Source organism: Xiphias gladius, chromosome 7 (assembly GCF_016859285.1).
Source record: "Xiphias gladius isolate SHS-SW01 ecotype Sanya breed wild chromosome 7, ASM1685928v1, whole genome shotgun sequence".
In the NCBI taxonomy this organism is placed as follows: domain Eukaryota; kingdom Metazoa; phylum Chordata; class Actinopteri; order Istiophoriformes; family Xiphiidae; genus Xiphias; species Xiphias gladius.
Window position 1 is genome coordinate 5,357,584 of NC_053406.1, and position 18,707 is coordinate 5,376,290.

The window sequence follows — 18,707 nt, forward strand, 5'->3', positions numbered from 1 at the left end:
ATGTTCTAGGATATGTTCGTACTTGTATTTGTGCACGTGTGTACATGTCTGTATGTCCCATCCAGGGTATCCCCAGGTGGGCTTTGTCCAGATGGAAGGGGTCCAGCAATGGTGGGGAGGGGGAGGTGGAGTTAGAGGTAGCTGGGCAGTTGGGAGGGGGTCTAATGGGTCCAGGAAAAGGCCCTGTAGCGCACCACTAGGCTCATTAATCATGGTGTCAGCCGTAAATGTGTTTGGGGTTAGGGAGTGATACCCTATCCCTCCTCTATCTGCTGCTGCATGGCCACAAAACACCGGCCAAATCTCCCTCCCTCTGCCCTTGGCACTCTCTCCTTTCTGTCTCTCTATTTCTCTCTACCTCTTACACCTTCCCCCGATGCTATTTGTTAGGCTAGAGGTGCATGTGTCTGTATGTGTATGTGCACGTGCGAATGTCTTGTCAGCACATGTCGGTGCCTGCGCGTCTTTGATTGCATGTGTGCGTGAGTGTCGGCAAAGCTGCCGGCCAGCCTTGGCTCAGGTTGGATGGATGAAGTGCCGTAATGTGTCGTGACACAACAGCCTGGCCCTATCTGTGCTGGATAACACTGTCTGTCTCACTCTTGTACACTCTGTACACACACACAGATAGATCCACACATACACACTTAGCCCAGCAGGAGCTGAAAGTGAACAGCAGCCCAGGCAGAATTGCTTATCACCTATCACACCTCGCCCCGTGAATAGTGACCTCTCAGACCTCGCGGAGACTGAGTGAGAAAGACAGAGAAAAGGCCGACAGATGGACAGGAGGAAGTAAAAAAAATCTGACATAACTGGCAGCCAGGGAAGGTGCAAATAGAGACGCGGAGAGAAAGAGACAGGGAGACGGCTAGGAGCTGATGGATTAGAGGAAAGACAGGGAACAACAGCGGGAATGACAGAGAGGGAAAAGCGGAGGGTGGTAGAACTACTGAACCGGAGGCTGGAAAAGAAAGAGACGGAGCGAGACAGGGAGAGAGATGAAGGAGAAGCAGATGATCTACGCAGCAGTGACACGAGCCGACATGAAAGGATGGTGAGCCAAAGCAAGAAGGGCATCCAATAACTTCCTTTCCACCTCCTTCCACTCTTACTTTTGGTAGCTTGACACAAGGTTTGGGCAAATTAGTCCTTCACACTTGAGTGTGTCAGTGGAATCTATTAAAAATCCATTATTTGAATTGCACTCCCCTCTCCATTACAATCAAGTTAAAAGGAATTCTCAATCTGGCCTCAGTTTGCTGGCATGTCCAACGGAGCCAATTAAGCCTTATTAATTATGGAGGAACTCCAAATAGGCACTAAAATACATAAATGTGAAAAAATCTCTCCCTGAGTACTGCTGGCTGTTGTCCACCATCTTGAAGCCTGTTCATACTAAATGTTTCTATCATGCTAGTGTGTAATTATAATCTAACCTCCATCAGAGCTCAAAATCAGACGTAATATATTTAACAGCTGATTTACATGGAGTAAGAATGGGCTAATTTAGAAAAGATCTGCTTTTAACAGCCAGATCTTTGTTCACTGCAAACGTCAAGGATTCCAGAGAGCTTTTGCCCAGTGTTCCCTTAATATTGTCCCCCCTTGTGTTTTTCCCCATCCCTGGTTTTGTTGGCAGGTGATAACCGTCCCACTGGCGGGGCTCTTGCCCAGAGTTCATTGCCAAAGGCGGCAGGGCGTATTCAGTAAACAAGAAATTAGCATGCAAATGGTATGGGAGGAAGAGGGCGGGGCTGGGAAGGCGATAGTTTAAGGTCGCAGGTCAGATGCTCCTCAGACTTGATTGGGGAGCTGTCAATCACCGGCAGCCCCGGGGCAGAGACGCGCAACAAAGGAAACAAAGATGGCTGACAAAGAGGGCCCCCGGTCTCCCCCAACTTTAACTTCACTTCCTCTTTTTGGGGCATCGCCGGAGTGCCCTATAATTAATGGAATGCCAATCACTCGGCGGGTTAGGCAGTGACTGACGGCCTCTTGGAATAGCGAGTGGCCTGCTGTGGAGTGGAGGAACTTCACCTTCAAGACTTCAGCCGCCAACCACTCGGCTGGCTCTCTGATGCTCTAGGCATTCTGCTGGAGCACACGGGAGATTTTACACAACTTCCCCTCAAGTCAGCTTCCCCTCAGGTTTAAGTCAGCGCTTCTCCTCAGCACAATAAGCTTTTAAGTCCACGTTAACTGTGCCACTTGAAATGGAACGCAAAGAGCTTCGCAGTCTTAGGAGGAATTTGTGGCAGCACTTTTCGGCATGTGTTGTTGCCATGGCTGGTTAGGCACCAGCTTGCTGCCGTTTTGGGACAAAAACAAGCCACCCTCCCTTCCTTTCCCTTTCCTTTTCTCCGCTCTCTCTTTCTCTCTCTTCCTCTCCACATGCCCGCTTTCCCCCCTCATCCTAAGAGACAAAGACAGACACAGACCCACCAGGGAACGTCCACCCTCCCCACCGCCTGCCCCGGCTCAGATAAAGACACAGACGCTCCCCCAAGAGAGACGGAGAGGGGAAGACAGAGGGATGGGGTGAAAAAGGCCAGAGAGGAGGGGCGGGGATTGAGGAGAAAAGAGAGTGAGAGAGCGTAGGAGCGGGGGAGGGAACTAGCAGGAGAGTGACAGATGCGCCCAAAGTTGGCAAAGGAGAAAGATGGCAAAGGGACAGTGACTGACGTAAATAGCGAGTAAGAGCAACTCTGAGTGGGTGACAGTGATGAGACTTTGGATAATGCGTCCAACATCAGTTCATATTTGCATAAACACAAGATGGTGTGTGTATGTGTGTGTGTGTGTGTTTCGCTGGAGATGCCTTTGCATGTGCAGGGAAGGAAGAGGGACGTCAGGGCAACCGTAACTCTGAACTAATTAAATCACTATGGGACAGAGATGGATGGCCTAACACACACGTTCCCTCGAGAACCCCCCCTGCTGTGTCGGGCTGCGATGTGCATCGTTTACCTCTATAATCATCTGCCTTTTATTCTCTCACTCTTTCACTCTCTCTCTCTAGGTAAGCCAGTGATGATTATCACAGAGTACATGGAAAACGGATCGCTGGATGCATTCCTGAGGGTCAGTCATGCGTTTCTGTCTGCACACACGTGTGCATGTGTGTGAGTGTGCGATACGACTGCAGCCAGCTGATCCCCCTCTTATCTTTATAATGTCATCCTCCAAAATTACAAGCGTTTGTGCGCAAACATTTACCCTAATCTTGATCAACTTACTCTTTCACCTCAGTGTTCTCCAGGATTCACTACACTTTTTGGCTGTAGATGATTACCTGTACTGTGTTATAAGTGTTTATACACTGCTCATTAATGCTAAAATGGGCTTTTAAAAATAATAAAGTTAAAATCATATTTAATGAAATGTTTTCATAATTTGTATATGCCTATAAACAGTTTATAAATGCTTTATAGCACACTGTAAGAATTTGTTCATGTTTAATCATACAAGAGAACTAATTAGTGACAAATAGAATAATACACATTTAAGTAACAAAATTTTATGACAAAGTAAAGAAGTTTACAAGTTTACCTTACATTTTTTTTACAACTGTGTTTATATAATTAGAAATGCCAAATAAGAGAGTTTAAGATAAAGTTTTACAGATTTTTTAAATCTGATGTGGGGCATTTCCAGATCATTTAAACCAAAACAGAACTGACTCATTTAAGACTGAGTGAAAAGTTGAGAAGTGAAAAGTGGCAGTTGAATGTTGAACACAACCCAAAACATTTAAGATGCAAGGAAGATCATATGGTCAAATGTTGTCATCTTTTCTGCAGAAGAACGATGGCCGCTTCACAGTCATCCAGCTGGTCGGCATCCTGCGTGGCATCGCGTCGGGCATGAAATACCTGTCAGACATGAGCTACGTTCACCGCGACCTCGCGGCACGCAACATCCTGGTCAACAGCAACCTGGTGTGCAAGGTGTCTGACTTTGGCATGTCCCGAGTGCTGGAGGACGACCCCGAGGCTGCATACACCACTAGGGTGAGTGTGTCTTTAGGCAAGCATGTGTCAGTGGTGTGTCACCTTACTTGTCGGCTTTGTCATGTTTCATTAATCAGCCCCTCTTTCAATTATAGGGAGGGAAGATCCCCATCCGCTGGACGGCCCCAGAGGCCATTGCTTACAGGAAGTTCACCTCGGCCAGCGATGTGTGGAGCTACGGCATCGTCATGTGGGAGGTGATGTCATACGGCGAGCGACCATACTGGGACATGAGTAATCAAGATGTAAGTCTGGAGAAATCATATGCAGACAATCATAAATAATATACAGCTTGAATTAGTGGGTGATATTAGAGAACAAACAATAATTCCCAGTTTCATGTGTCAAACATTTTTAAAAGACACTTCATCATTTTAACCTCGTTATATAATCAAATTAACTGCAGGGGTGATAAAATACCAGCAGTGTATTCCCTTTTCTCATTACACACTGAATGCACATTTGTAGTGCCACTAATGATGATAAAGAATTTAATTTATGCATAAACAAATGTCTTGTGTAGGTGGCTAAAGTAAGGTGATTAAAAATTAGCTGTCATCAAACTGCATACAGTTTTTATCGCAGTTTGAGTCTCATCAGAAAAAAATCAGAAACAAAGTGACTTACAGCAGCACTTATCTGCCATTTAGGTAATCAAGGCTATTGATGAGGGCTATCGGCTGCCACCGCCCATGGACTGCCCCGTGGCACTCCATCAGCTCATGCTGGACTGCTGGCAGCGAGAGAGGGCCGACCGGCCAAAGTTTGGACAGATCGTCAACATGCTGGACAAGCTGATCCGCAACCCCAACACTCTGAAGAGGACCGGGGGAGAGACCACTGTCAGGTGGGAGGGCAGAGACACACGCAAAGCAGATATGCTTTTAACATGACTTGTAATTCAAATGATTTCTAGTCTCGCCCGCTGACGTATGCTTATCCCTCCACGCACATATGAGCATACATATGCACCTGAACACACAAACAGACACACAAAAGAGGTGATGCTGGTCATAGAATCACAGATTTTAGGAAGTACATTCTAGGTCAGTGGTTCCCAAACAAGGGGTTGAGCCACCCACAAGGAAGTATGAGGGGGTCGCAAGATTATTAACCAGTAACCAATAACCAGAAAAAAAATGTTCTTTCTGCTACTCAAATAATATTTACTTAACGAGGTTTTGCTTTAGTCACAAGCAAAAAGGTTTTGGACAACTGTTCTAGATGGAAGAAGTTTGGAAATTTTATCCATTTTTCAAAGAGTATCAATAATTTCATTTGGTAATATAATAATAGCTTTACTTTGTATATTCTTTGATTTTATCCTGACTGTATTACAAACCAATCTAAAAATAACACTAAAATAATAAAACCAGAAAGGAGCAATATGGCTTCCATCCAGAAATGGTCCAACTCTCTTGAAAATTATAGAAAAGATGTGGAATTTCTCATTAAGCTCACACTGGCAACCAACAAAAATATGGTGTGTTAAAAAGCTAATGTGCATAAACACACATTGACTCATCTGCTAAACTCACAAGCCCGCACTATGCAGCCTAGATACTGGAAAATGTATTACATACGCAATATTATGCCTCTCACACCGACTCACACACACACACACACACACACACACACACACACACACACACACACACACACACACGCACACATGCATGCACACTCTCCTATTCTCTCGCTGGTATTTACATTCACCATTAAACGTTATCTACCAGCAACGTGTGGCTTTTTCAGCACAAACACCTTCCATAATGGATTTCTCTGCAAACCAGCTTTAATGGTGCTGTACACACAGGCATGTAGCTGCTCTAACAGTGAGGGAGAATTACGATGTAACGCTGAGTAAAAAACAAACATGACCCTACAGCTCCAACACCATTTCTCTCGAGTGGCTAAACGTGTTAAGAATGACCTATGTGTGTTTACAGACTCGACGCAGGCCAGTGGGAGTCTGTTTGAGTTTAATGAGTGTGTAAGCGCACGCAAATGTGGCTGCACGCACACACACTCACCTAATGGGACACAGTGAGAGCAAGAGGGGAGCCCTTGTGGAGTAATTAGTAGAACTGAATCCTGTAAATGCAGCTTTTACAGTTACAAGAGTGAAGGGGAAAGTAGAGTGTGTGTGTGTGTGTGTGTGTGTGTGTGTGTGTGTGTGTGTGTGTGTGTGTGTGTGTGTGTGTGTGTGTGTGTGTGTGTGTGTGTGTTTGTGTGTGAAAAGGGATAGCTATGCATAAGCCTTTCCACCTACTGAGTAGAGATCATTTTTTAAAGAGTCTGACATCCTGCTCTCACAGTTCAAGTCAACATCTTTCAAAAAAAAAAAGAGAGAATGCTACAGAGTGATAGTATGTGCAAGTGAGAGAGTCACAAGAGCGGTACGAGACCACAACCGACTCAGGCTCACTCCCCCTGTAAATGTTTCATGGCCCCACAGAAAGGAAAGATGTGAAAAAAAGAGGGTTGGAAATCTGCTGATGAATATCTGATTGTGATGAGGGGACTCCACTGAGTGGTAAAACCCACCAAAGTGTGACCGGGTTGTGTGTTTTCTGTAAAAGAGGGTTTAACTAACTGTTTCCGGTCACACCCAGGAGGTACTGTGTTTGACTTGGCTTGGTTTCTGGTAGGACTCAGTAAACAGGGACACAAAACAGAGCTGAACCTGATAGACCTGCTGAAAAGGCAGAGAGAGATGTAGCATGATGCATTTCACAGCCTGTGGGTAGCTCTCTGTCATCACACAAGGTGTATGTGTCATGCACATGCAGTAGTCGGGAATTAGGAAACTAATTGCTGTAATGCTGCCGTTGCTGTAGTTGTCATGAATCTGCGGTGTTCCAGACTATGTAAGGAAGCAGATCATTACATTTCAAGTCAAAAGCACTTAAACAGAATTGAACTTTTATTGTCTATTTGCACAGACAGTTGCGCACATCATGGTTTTGGGCTAGTGCAGCAGCTTCAGAAACTGACAGAACCAAACTGAAAGTTGAGACAATGTCTGTACAACAAGTTCATGATATAATCCTCCATTAAACTTTTTTCTCTCCTCCATCCACAATAGGCCCAACACCACCCTACTGGAGCCAGGGAGCCCCGAGGCGTCCTCGGCCATGGGAACAGTGGAGGACTGGCTGCAGGCCATTGGCATGGAGAGATACAGCGACAACTTCACCGCCGCCGGCTACACCACTCCAGAGGCTGTGGTCCACATGACACAAGAGTGAGTTGGAAGGGGAGACTGTGAGAAAGAAGGAAAGGAGGAAATAGAAGAAGGTTCAAGCTAGTCAACAAAAAAAATGTTCCTATAGCGGGGGAATTCTGTGAATGGAGAATAACTGAATTCTCACTTAATACTTTTAGAAATGTCAGGATAAGGCTGCAAGAAGCAGATCATTGCACCAGTTTTGAGAAAAATGACTAGACAATACCAGAAAATTAAGGAATATACCTAAAATTAATGTATGTCACAATTTATGGCCTGAATATTTCACTTATTTTAAAAAGAATAAGACTCAATATTTCTACAAGTTTTACCAGCGGTAAAGGAGGAATTACAAGACAACGCTCTGGTTTCTCCCTTAAAAAACACCCCAAATTTTACTTACTTACAGTAATTCAAATGATTTATGTTCAGTACGTGATTTGAAGAGTTGTTGAAGACTTGGATTATTCTTTTGATGATGTTATTTTTTTAAATAAATTAAAAAATATAATTTTCTCCTCAAACAAAGCTAAACTCATTAAACAAATAGTTTGACATTTTGGGAAATTTGCTCATTCGCTTTCTTGCCGAGAGACGTCGATCCCACTCTCTCATATCTGCGTCTGTCAATGTAAACAGCTAGCCTGGCTTTGACCAAAGGTAAAAGATCTGCCTAGCAACAGCTCTAAGTTTACTATTAAACACAAACAGGGATGTAAAAATGACAGGTTGTGTTTTTTACGGGGCGTTAGGTACTTTGAACAGTTCCAGCATGTAGCTAGGCTTTCACCCCTGCTTCAAGACTTTACGCCACGCTAAGCTATTCACCTACAATAATTCCAGTATGTAGCGAGCTGTTTCTCCCCGCTTCAAATCTTTAGCTAAGCTAAGCTAAGATATTCGTCAGTTGGCTGTAGCTTCATATTCGGCCCACAGATATAAGAGTGGTATCGATCTTCTCATCTAATTCTCAGCAGGAGAGCCTAGGCATAATAAGCGTCTTTCCCAAAATTTCAAACTGTTCTTCTATGATTAGACCAGTATCAATCCGAGCCATATTTTGAAAAGGTTTACGTGTTAAATTTTCCTCAGTCTCTGTCACTTGTGTGTAATATTTTCATTTTTCACTTGTTAAGATTACAGGATTAGGAATGTTGCATTGGCAAGTAAAATTCCTTATACAGCAGTTAAACTGTCAGGCCAGTTTCCACTCGAAGGTTGTAAAATTCATTATGTGTATCAGGCCTTCATGTGTTTGTTATTGTTTTCCTTGGTCCTAAAAGGCCTCTTTTCCCCATCTTTTTCAGCGACATGGCTCGCATAGGTATATCCTCAGCAGCACACCAGAACAAGATCCTGACCAGCGTCCAGGGAATGCTGTCCCAAATGCAACAGATGCAAGGCAGAATGGTTCCCGTCTGAGAGATTTAAACACAGAAAAAGGAAAAGGAAGCAAAGCGACTTCGTTTCTTATTAAAAAAAAAAAAATAATAACAAAAAAGATTAAATATAAAAAAAGAGACAAACACACTATGAAGAAATAGTTTACCTCATCCATGCACTTTAAATTGGATCTAAATGAAAAGAAGACGTTGATGAAGAAGAAAAAAGTGGTGAAATGGCACTTTTAAAAAAAAAAAATCAGACCTTTACCTTGCCCTTTTTTGTTGTTTTGGAGAATGGGGCACCTCTGTCTGAAGCATTTATGGATAGATGAAGGGATGGCTGGAAAAGTGCTTCCAGGAGGCCAATCTGGAGTGCCTTTAATGGTTTGGAAGGAGAGGCGAGGAAGAGGGGAATCATACCTTTCTTCCTCCTCTCGGGCAGAGTGTTGTTTCTGGAACTTTTTTCCTGGAATAATCAGCAGAGCAGATTTTTTTGATTTCCTGTGACTGTGTTTATTGTACATGAATTGTTTCTGTGGGACTCGCAGGCTGCCCCAGCCACCATTGTTCTCTCCCTCAGCTGGATCCGTTTGGTATCTCACAGACAAAATGGAGGATCCTACCTATAAACAGATATGAACAGTGAATCTCTGAGAGGTTGAGGCTTGGATTCCGAGGGGAGATGGCGGCGCAGGGGGGGCGTATTTTGAGGCGCTTCTTGTTTTCTTTTTTTTTTTTGCTCTGTTCTGGCCTTGTTTTTCTCCCAGGACGCTGTATTTTGTTGCCCTCAGGACGCTGCTGAGAATGTCTTTGATCTTCCAGAGGAGCCTTCCCACTCCCCTGTCTTCCCCAAAATGCTCTCCCACAGATAAACATACAATTTGGATTCTTCCATTCATTTCCTCATCTGAATCAAAGCTCCCAACCCCCCGCTACTGCAGGACCCACCGACTCTTCCTCGTCACCTTTGATGGACAGCTGTTTGCCTTTATAAATTGGATGTGAGAATGAAGGAATTTATTGGCAGGATTTATTCAGACAAAAGGATGCAACAAAGACAATATGGATGCAGAGTCATCATGATCATCGGCATAATCATCGCCGGGAAAATACACTCAAATTTACTCAAACCATCATCAAGGTGAGGATTAATAGTATCTTTTGTTACCTAGACTCATTGCAGAAAGCCCTATTAAAACAAAACAAATAAAGTTATTGGATTATAGCTCCCTTCATTACTGTAGTATGCTCCTAATATCAAGCATGTCTAGCCACAAAGAGCCTATAAGAATCATTACGACCCCCCCCCCAATGGCCCCTTACCTCTAGAAACTGTAATTACCAAGCAAGTTGTGCCACTGCAGGCAGCCAGAGCAGATCAATAGCCACTGGTCTGTGATCAGTCTGCGGTCCTGATACCGCTGGCATCTTAATGAGAAGAATTAATCAGCCGCTGACTCCGAGTCAGCCAATCGGAGCCCACCAGAGCTCAGAAACACTTTCCAGGAAAGAAGAGAAGGTGCATTTGGGTGTGTGTGGGATGGTACCAGGAGGGCTTTAACGGAGGGCCTTGATTAGTTTACTGTTGATCATTATTGCAACTAACAGCTATTCACATTAATCTGCCTTATTAACTATTTTCTTAATTAATGGTTTAATCAATAAAATGTCAGAAAATAGGGAAAAATGCATTATAATTTCCCAGAGCCCAAGGTAATTATCTATATCTATATAAATAGATATAGATATTTAATTTTCTATCCTATATGCATCAAACATCAAATCCTGACACTTAAGAAGCTAAAACCTGGAAATGTTTGGCCTTTTTAGGATGATAAATGTCTGACACTATTAACTGATTATAAAAATAGTTGCTGAATAAATTTCTGTCAAATGATTGATGATAACCGTTGATTAATTGACTAATTGTTTTAGCACTACTGTTGAATTGTATTTAATTATACTGTGAGCCGTTTCAAATATTTTGTCTACCTTATTTTTATCAATGTGGGTAGGCTAAGTATTTAAAAAACAGCACTAAAGCAGTATAATGCATTTATATTTTGCAGTATAACAGAATTTAATTTATGTACAAAAATACAAAAAAAGGTATGTACAAGGCTCGTCTGAAAATGAAAGAATACCTATAATAATTATTGAAGTTAATGGGCTGTAATTTATTACTCTTCCTGCTTGAGCAATTCTGAAGACTTTACAAAGGATTTATTTCACTTGGCATTAGAAAAAAGCATGAAGCGGTTGCACTGGCTGCCGAATCTATACAGAGAGTAATCATCTAATACACACGCTCATTTAATGTCTATTGCCGTGCTTTTGATGTGTGCCAGTAAGTCAAGGGCATGTTTCATATATTATGCACACACAACAGCATGTGGTGCACACGAGTTAATACATTGTTGCCATGAAATCCATATTTTCCCCCTGTAGGGCAGCCGCTCGCACTCTCTGGATGCCCTGGCTTTGGCACACGATTTCGTTGCGCGGATGAGTCAAATGTTCCATCGAGCTTGAGCTGGAGAGCAGTATTGTTGGTCAGGAATGGATGCCAAGCTAAAATTGTTTATATTTAAAACCACCATGACTGATGTATCCTCTCTTTTCCTCCCCCTTTTCTTTCTCCCCAGCTGCTGCCTTCCATCATAAACAGGATCCCGGCCTCGCTCGCTACAACCAGAATTCTTCCTCTTCTTCCTCTTTGTCTTCCTCCTCCAGCTTCACCCTCCTCTCCTTGGAGCCTCCTACATCGAGATGACAAATCCATCCCCAAGTGTCTGGGACATCCACCGTCACAACACGTCAACTTGACAAACTAGCCACCGTCTGCCTGTGGCCATCCAACAATGTACTGGAATTACTATGAATCATTTAACAGCATAAAAAAAGAGACAATAAGAAGAATGTAATATAATCGAGAAGCCCTGCTCCAGCGGATAATGTACTTTTGTTTTGAAAGTTTCATTTTATTTTGTGATTTATTTGTTTGTTTTTTATTGCTTAGTTCTGTTTGCATGTAAAGTAACAAGCATTTGATTTGAGCGTGCGAATGTGATGACGTGTGTGCACGTGTGTGTGTGTGTGTGTGTGTGTGTCTAGCTGTATGAGTGAAAAGTCTTTGAAGTACTATCGGTAATTGTGACTGTTTTCATGCCACTGTGGAGGAGGAAGACATACCAGAGTTGTATTGTTTTTGATATAAAATAGAAAAAACCTGGACTTTTTTGCTTTTGTGTCGTCTAAGAAAATGATGTAAGGTGTGATGCTCTCGTCGTGCAAACTCTCCGCAGCAACAACATTAATTAAACAGCTTTTTCAAATGCAACCCATTTCTGCTTTGGCAGTTACGGCGGCTTGCAAATGGACACACGGAGAACCAGACAAGAGTGACTGTAAACCTCCTGTGCATAGACACACGTCCAACGTAGACTAGAGTTTGGACTGTCCGAGCTCATGACAAGTCAAGGAGGAAATGTCGGCGCCATCTCTCTGATGAATTGGGAGCAGTTTAAATTGATGCACCTGTACACAACGAAGGATCAGAGAAGTGAGGAAAAAGGTGTTTAAGAAGGGAAAACTGTTGGTTATTTTTATTTTTTCCAGAGCACATCATACAGCTACAGGCTTAACCCAATGGACTATATTCATTTTGTTCCTTTATCTCTTTAAAGTATACTTATGTGAATGTTTTGAACTCATAAGTGACGTGTCATATAATTCAAAAAACACCTCCGCCCTTAATACAGTTCTACAGCTATTTCCTGTTTTGGCAATGCGTTTCTTTTTGGGTTTTATCTATCGAGAAAGGACCTGTTTGGAAATATGCAAGACATGTTGGGAAGGAGAAAGAAACCAGAATGTACTGTAAAATACTTTTTTCCTTTACTTAAATGTGGGAAGATTTGAAAAAACAAAAGATAAAAAAAAATTAACAAAATGCCAGAGTTATTGTTTGTTATTGTATGCCTTCCGATGCCATATGATCTAGCCATGTAGATCTAACATTCTGTCAATGTTTTTTTGTAAGTTTTTCTTTTTTTGACATGACATTTTTTTGGCCTTGTTTTTGTTTTTGTCAAGGAGCTCTAGGTACATGTAACTTATGTCATTTATTTATGTCCTTTTATATCTAGTTTGTAAAATAATAGCCTAAAGTGAAGAAAATAAAGGGGTGCCAAAGTGCATTCTTATTAAAGTAGAAACCATATGACAATCTCCCTGCCTCTCATTGATACACACACATACACTGCGGCATCCAATGCAAAGGCCATCAGCAGTTATTGCATGTCATTACGTCTGCAGAGGAGAGCTGATTACCTAACTATGCATTGATTACTGCATTATATGATAGCATATAATGGAGAGGTTATGTAACAGAGGGAAGAGGCCAAGGAAGATCATCAAGCAGTTTCTTGGCCTCGTCTTTGCTTTTTATTTTTTACTGTCACACTCTGTAACGCAAACACACGCGCAGACTAAAAAAAGGGCAGTCTGTTGGCAGTTTGTCCCCTCTGCAGCACATGTTCAGCAGATATCATGACTAGGGTCTTCAGGACTTGGCCCTCAGCTCCTATCAGGCCTTGAGGCAGCAGCAAGCGCCACTCACTTGGCTAAATGCATATGTGTGTGGATGCATGTGTGTTTAATCAGAATAACATCTGCTTCCTGCACTCATTTCCAGCAGCGATAAACCGCTGATTGTCCTGGGTCCTTGATAAGGACCCGGCAGAGTCGGGGAAAGAAAGGACAGTTTTAGAAACGGAGCTCAGGCAAACATTGAGCCAAACGGCATTTTACACATTTCCTGAGAAATCACCAGCACAAGGCATGCATACATTAAAAGCTCTGAAGTTTGCGGTGGGAGATGTTTATCGGTCTCGGTGGGAAAGTTTGCTTCCTTCTCAGATTGTTGGCCAGTTTAGAAGGGAAGATGTAAGAAGATTAGTGAGGCAGAGTTTGACAAAATTCCCTAAACTGATGTTTGTTTTTTGATTTTTGACAACTTGCTATAGTATATGCATTTTAAAAAGATATAATTAATTAAAAATAATAGACGTATAAGGCATGCAGTTATATACAAGGATTACTTTGACCATGCATATTCATTCTTACCTTGGAAACAGTAGTTTGAAAAACAAATCTTGACTGAGTACATGAATGTCTGTACAAAGTATTGTGCCAGTCCATCTTGTAGATGTTGTGGTATTTCACTGAATATGTAAAAAACTTGTACCTGCTGGTGGCACTAGAGAAAAAGTCAGAGGATCACCAAAGTCATAAACTATTCTCAAGTGACCTTGAATATCTGTAGCAAATGTCATGGTAATCCATCTAATATTTGTCAAGATATTTCACTCAGGATCACCAAAGGCAGGAGGATTCATCCTATGGGGAACATGAATGTCTGTACAGAGTTTAATAGTAATCAATGTAATAGTTGTTAAGATATTTCAGTCAGGACCAAAGGGGTGGACTGAGCGACCTCCTGACATTGCCATCCCTAGAACCACACTGCTAGCATGGCTAAAAAGAAGAGGAGGGTGTTGTTGAAGGAATCAGACGGGGAGAATAAAGACAAAGAAAGGTGCTAAATGCAGCCATGAGTGCAAGCAAAAAAGAAACAGAGAGAGAAAAAACCCAGACAGGGCGAGTTTGAGAGTGCAGGTCAGATGGAAAGGAAAAACTTGCTGTCTGCTAGACTAGGCTAACCGAAGTAAGTCATGCTGAAAGTTCAGGTAATGGCCATGATTCAGCTGGAATGTTGCTGCTCTCTTCAATGCTAGAATGAAATCAGCTCAATCCGAGCAGTCAGTGAAGGCTATCTTTTTACCTCAGTTTCTCAAGGAGACGGCCCAAGAAAATGGTCTTCCAGGTATTCCAGCCTGTGATCTATTTCATGGGGAAGAACTATAACACAGATGGTTGAGTTATTTGGATAATTGTTGAATGCATCTACCACTGACTTGAAACTTCAGATCTACAATAAATTCCAAAGAAATATTTTTAATGTGTCTTATGCTAGCCTAGTATTCTAGGAGTTCCATCCAAGACAATAGAAGAGGTACAAGTTGAACAATTTTGCAGCTCACGTTTAACTTCCACTACCAACATTCAGGGTCAATGCTGAAAGTAGTGTACTCCATCTGGGTGTTGGGGTGTGGATAGGTGTGTAGAGCATCTGAGTTTCATGCAGGAGACCAGAGTTTGCATCTTGTCACAGACCTTCACCTTTTCATTATCTGGAGACATGATCTTTAAATAATCTATCTGCATATGTTTAACTATTAGCAGGTTTTAAAGTAGAAGTTATCCAGAACAGGGTTCTGGCACCTTTGATTATTAAGTAAATAAATGTGATCGTCAGTTTTATACATAGTAATGTGGGATAGTGGACTGTCAAATATCCATAAAGTTTTTACTGGCCCTCTTTGTGTGCCTGTCATTGGGGGTGTGCATAAGAACGTGCTCCGTGTGGACTGCGCTCACTGGCATAGATCCATGTAATCAAACCCCCGCCCCGTGCATCTATCAATCAATCTACCTACAGTCAATGTACAGTATAGTGTATATCTATTTTTACTGTGTGTATTGACCATCTTTGGCATAAAAGTGTATTTTGAGATTTCAGGATGATTTTCAGACTGTGGCTTGAGTTAGAATTGGTACTGGTATTACAAAGGATACAATACTCGAGTTTTTATTGCAAGATACCCTACCTTAAAGGACTCCAATCGGGCTCAAGGCCAAAAAAACTTGATTGGGACCAACAATACTTCAACCATACCATGGTTTATTTGCCATAACCATTGCCATTAATCATTTCATAGTTGCCATGTGCAGATATTGTAGAAAGCATGAATTTGAAAAACACTGGAACTGCACATAATCCAGAGTCATCCAATATTGATGTTCTTGCCTGTCAGTAGGGTTGCTTTATGAACATTGTTCATAGAAAAAAAACAAAAACTTTGGGGTTTGTCTGCATCTTTAGTCGTCTTGCCTCAGCTGTGACAACTCAAGCAAGTCTCAATTCAGTGAACCCTCTCACTCTTATAGTAGCCGAACAAAGGAGGTAAAATGAAGACCAAGTCAAGAGATAACAATTGCACCACTTCAGATCCTCTCTTACACACACACACACACACACACACACACACACACACACACACACACACACACACACACACACACACACACACACACACACACACACACACACACAGCACTAGAAGCCTCAATGCTTTTGTCAACCAATCTAATTAAGAAACCTTTAGGTGAAGTGCCAGCCCTTCAAACTGGCTTAACCCCTGCAGCTCCACACTGTCACTGCAACCCTTTTCATCAGGTCACTTTGTTTCATAATTCAATTTCCTGATTCGAAAGATAAAACCCTCCTGGCCTGTCCTCTAAGCCAATCACAATGGGGCGCCACCCTTCACACTGACATTATGATTACTCTGTCCTTTGTGTTGTCGTTCTTAAGTATGTACTTAGGTCCACACAATAATATAATCCATAATCCAAACGCTTCAACGTTAATCCCCAGTTGCTTCAACCAATTTGGAGTCAAGAAGTTTTCTTAACCCTCCAGGTGATTGGTTGGCATTTTTGTTGTAGTGAAGGACGATGACATACTGGGAAATATCTGATGGGGCGGGGGAGAAAACAACAAGAGCTGAAAGCTTCAGAGGGAAAATAGTTGGGCAGAACCTCTCAAAGGTCTGAGTATATTGATCGAGAGGCTTCCAGCATAGAGTTGACCTTGTGTCTGGTCTTTGAGGTGTTTCTGAAGACTTTTGATGGACAACGCATACGCTGCAATACCCATGAAGAGCAGAAAAAATGTCTGTCAGAACAAAACAGGAAGAAATTCTGGCAGCCTGACAGGATGTGTTTTAATTTAGCTGCGTCTGAAATCTCTCAGTTCATAGTCAAATGCTGTCTGTGTAACCTTCAATTGCAGCTTTGGTTCAGCAGACACCCGAGGCAGAAACTATCGCAGACAAACACACAACAACATGAAAAAGCACTTATGGGAGAAACACCCTCTCTTGGTTGCAACCCGGCCTTAAGGCAACTTTTTTTTAATGAAATGAATGGGACAGCAGTGAGAACCCAGGAACAGAACAAATAGAGAAAACAGAGTTCTGAGTCAGTGTGACAAAGAAAGGGACAAAAGGGAGATGAAGGGAAGAGGCAAGTAAGTGAAGATTGATGGTGACGAATTTAGAGACTTAGCTGAAATCGTCTTTGAGTTGAGAATCTTACAAGTAATTGGCAGCGGATCTGAGTACATTTACTCGAGAATGGTTGAAAATAAAAAAATATATATATCTAGCAGATGTCTACATGTGAATCATCAGTGAATCTTTTTCAAAAAAAGCAGACGAGATTTCTGCCTTGTTTTGCAAGGGCAACGAAGAGAAATTAAAGACAGCAGCAAAAATGTGCCCCAAGATTTTCTTGTATTTCTACGTTCAGGTTTTTCTCAATTTCTTGTCTCTCTACAAATTTTTGTCATGATAGCGACATGGCCCTATGGATGGTCTGATGTTCAGTCAGTCAAGCCAACACTTTTGTCCAGACCGAAATTCCCCCCAAAGCAAAGTGCATAAAGGTATATCTATATATATATATATATATATATATATACACACACATACACACACACATATATGTATATATGTATATATGTATATATGTATATATAAACACAGAGCGTGTAGTGATTTGTGTTGTACTTGCACTAAATGCCCATAAACGCAGCCAGAAATTTTTTATTTGATTTTTGAACTTCAAGTCTATTTTCCTGTGTTTTACTTGTGTAACTACACTGACTGTCTATTGGGCTCTGAGCACTTCAAAAAATGCAGGTGACATACATATTAGTACTGTACCTGAATGCCTCCTGTTTAGACACACACGGCGCACTGGAGCTGCTTCTCCTGCTCTGCTAATGTGCTGCTCATGCTACGGCATCTGTGTAGACACAGCAATAGTCCTGTTCTGTAATGGCTGGGAGTCCAGACTGGGAGTTTAGTGCTGCAGGACACAGACAGATGATAAAGGGATTGTGGGGGAAATCTGGAGGAAGAGTCAGAGAGTTTGTTTATGAATTCACTATTCAGCACCTCATGAAACATGGCTATTTTCAAATATGTCATGGCTCTGAACATTTGTCTAAAGGTTAGGAGGACAAAGCTGAAAGACACATTTGTGCCAAACTATTCAACCAGCACATAGTTTGGTCAGGGAATACTGCTGTTGCTTCTCTGGGAAAACAAAATCCATTGTTTGACAGCAACGACTGCAGCAAACCTAAATTGGTATGTTATCGCTGAAGGCTACAGACACCAAACCAACAACAGAAGAGCCTTTAAGTAAGCGGCCTTGCATCTCTCCCCACCTGCTTTGTGTGGAAAACCGTCTCACTCCAGGAGCATAATCCTCAGTGATTGTTGGTCTGTTGGGAGAGCGTGGCGCTTTATCAGACCTCCAGACTAATCTCACCTCCAGGCCAAAGTGCGCCAGCGGGTGCCCTGTTCCCAAATGGAGGCAAAGGGAGGTCACCTACTTGACCACTCAGTTGCTCTTTATCTAGATCCACTGGCCACACTGCTGGCTCCACCTGATAGCATGACCTTTGAACTTACTGACCACACACATGCACATACAGCGAAATCCACACACACAAAAATTCTTATCTCTAGAGCAAACCACTTTCTCTAGCCACCAAGTCTCTTGTTGTGGACTCCTCTGTCCACAAGCTGGAAGATTAGGGGGAGAAAGTGCACATGCAAGTGGGTGATGTGGATTTGGCTTCCATCTCTGGCGGCAAGATGGTGGTTAATCAAGTCAACCCCTGCCCTCCTCTACCTCCTCCCCCCGCTGAAGGTCCAGCAGGCTATCAGCTCAAGCAGAAACCTGGTTATCACAGTGAAAGCAATGTACAAAATCCCCTTGATAACTGCCTGATAGACTGAGATGGACAGACAGCTATGCATATATAGAAACACAGAGGGAGAAAATTGGGAAAGAGAAAAGAAAAGAGAACCCGTAGATGAA

General features: G+C 42.4%; 1 protein-coding gene across 2 annotated transcripts in view; it reads left to right on the plus strand.

Annotated features, from left to right (window-relative positions):
* Positions 1 to 8,730, plus strand: part of epha4l (eph receptor A4, like) — a 52,118-nt gene extending 43,388 nt beyond the window's left edge. For both annotated transcript variants that reach the window (XM_040130519.1, XM_040130520.1), the window contains exons 12-17: positions 3,023 to 3,084; positions 3,804 to 4,013; positions 4,109 to 4,258; positions 4,664 to 4,860; positions 7,102 to 7,260; positions 8,550 to 8,730. In XM_040130519.1, coding sequence (XP_039986453.1) covers positions 3,023 to 3,084; positions 3,804 to 4,013; positions 4,109 to 4,258; positions 4,664 to 4,860; positions 7,102 to 7,260; positions 8,550 to 8,664 — 893 coding nt within the window. In that variant the 3' untranslated portion in view covers positions 8,665 to 8,730. The remainder of the gene's footprint in view (positions 1 to 3,022; positions 3,085 to 3,803; positions 4,014 to 4,108; positions 4,259 to 4,663; positions 4,861 to 7,101; positions 7,261 to 8,549) is intronic.
* Positions 8,731 to 18,707: the final 9,977 nt, after the last annotated feature.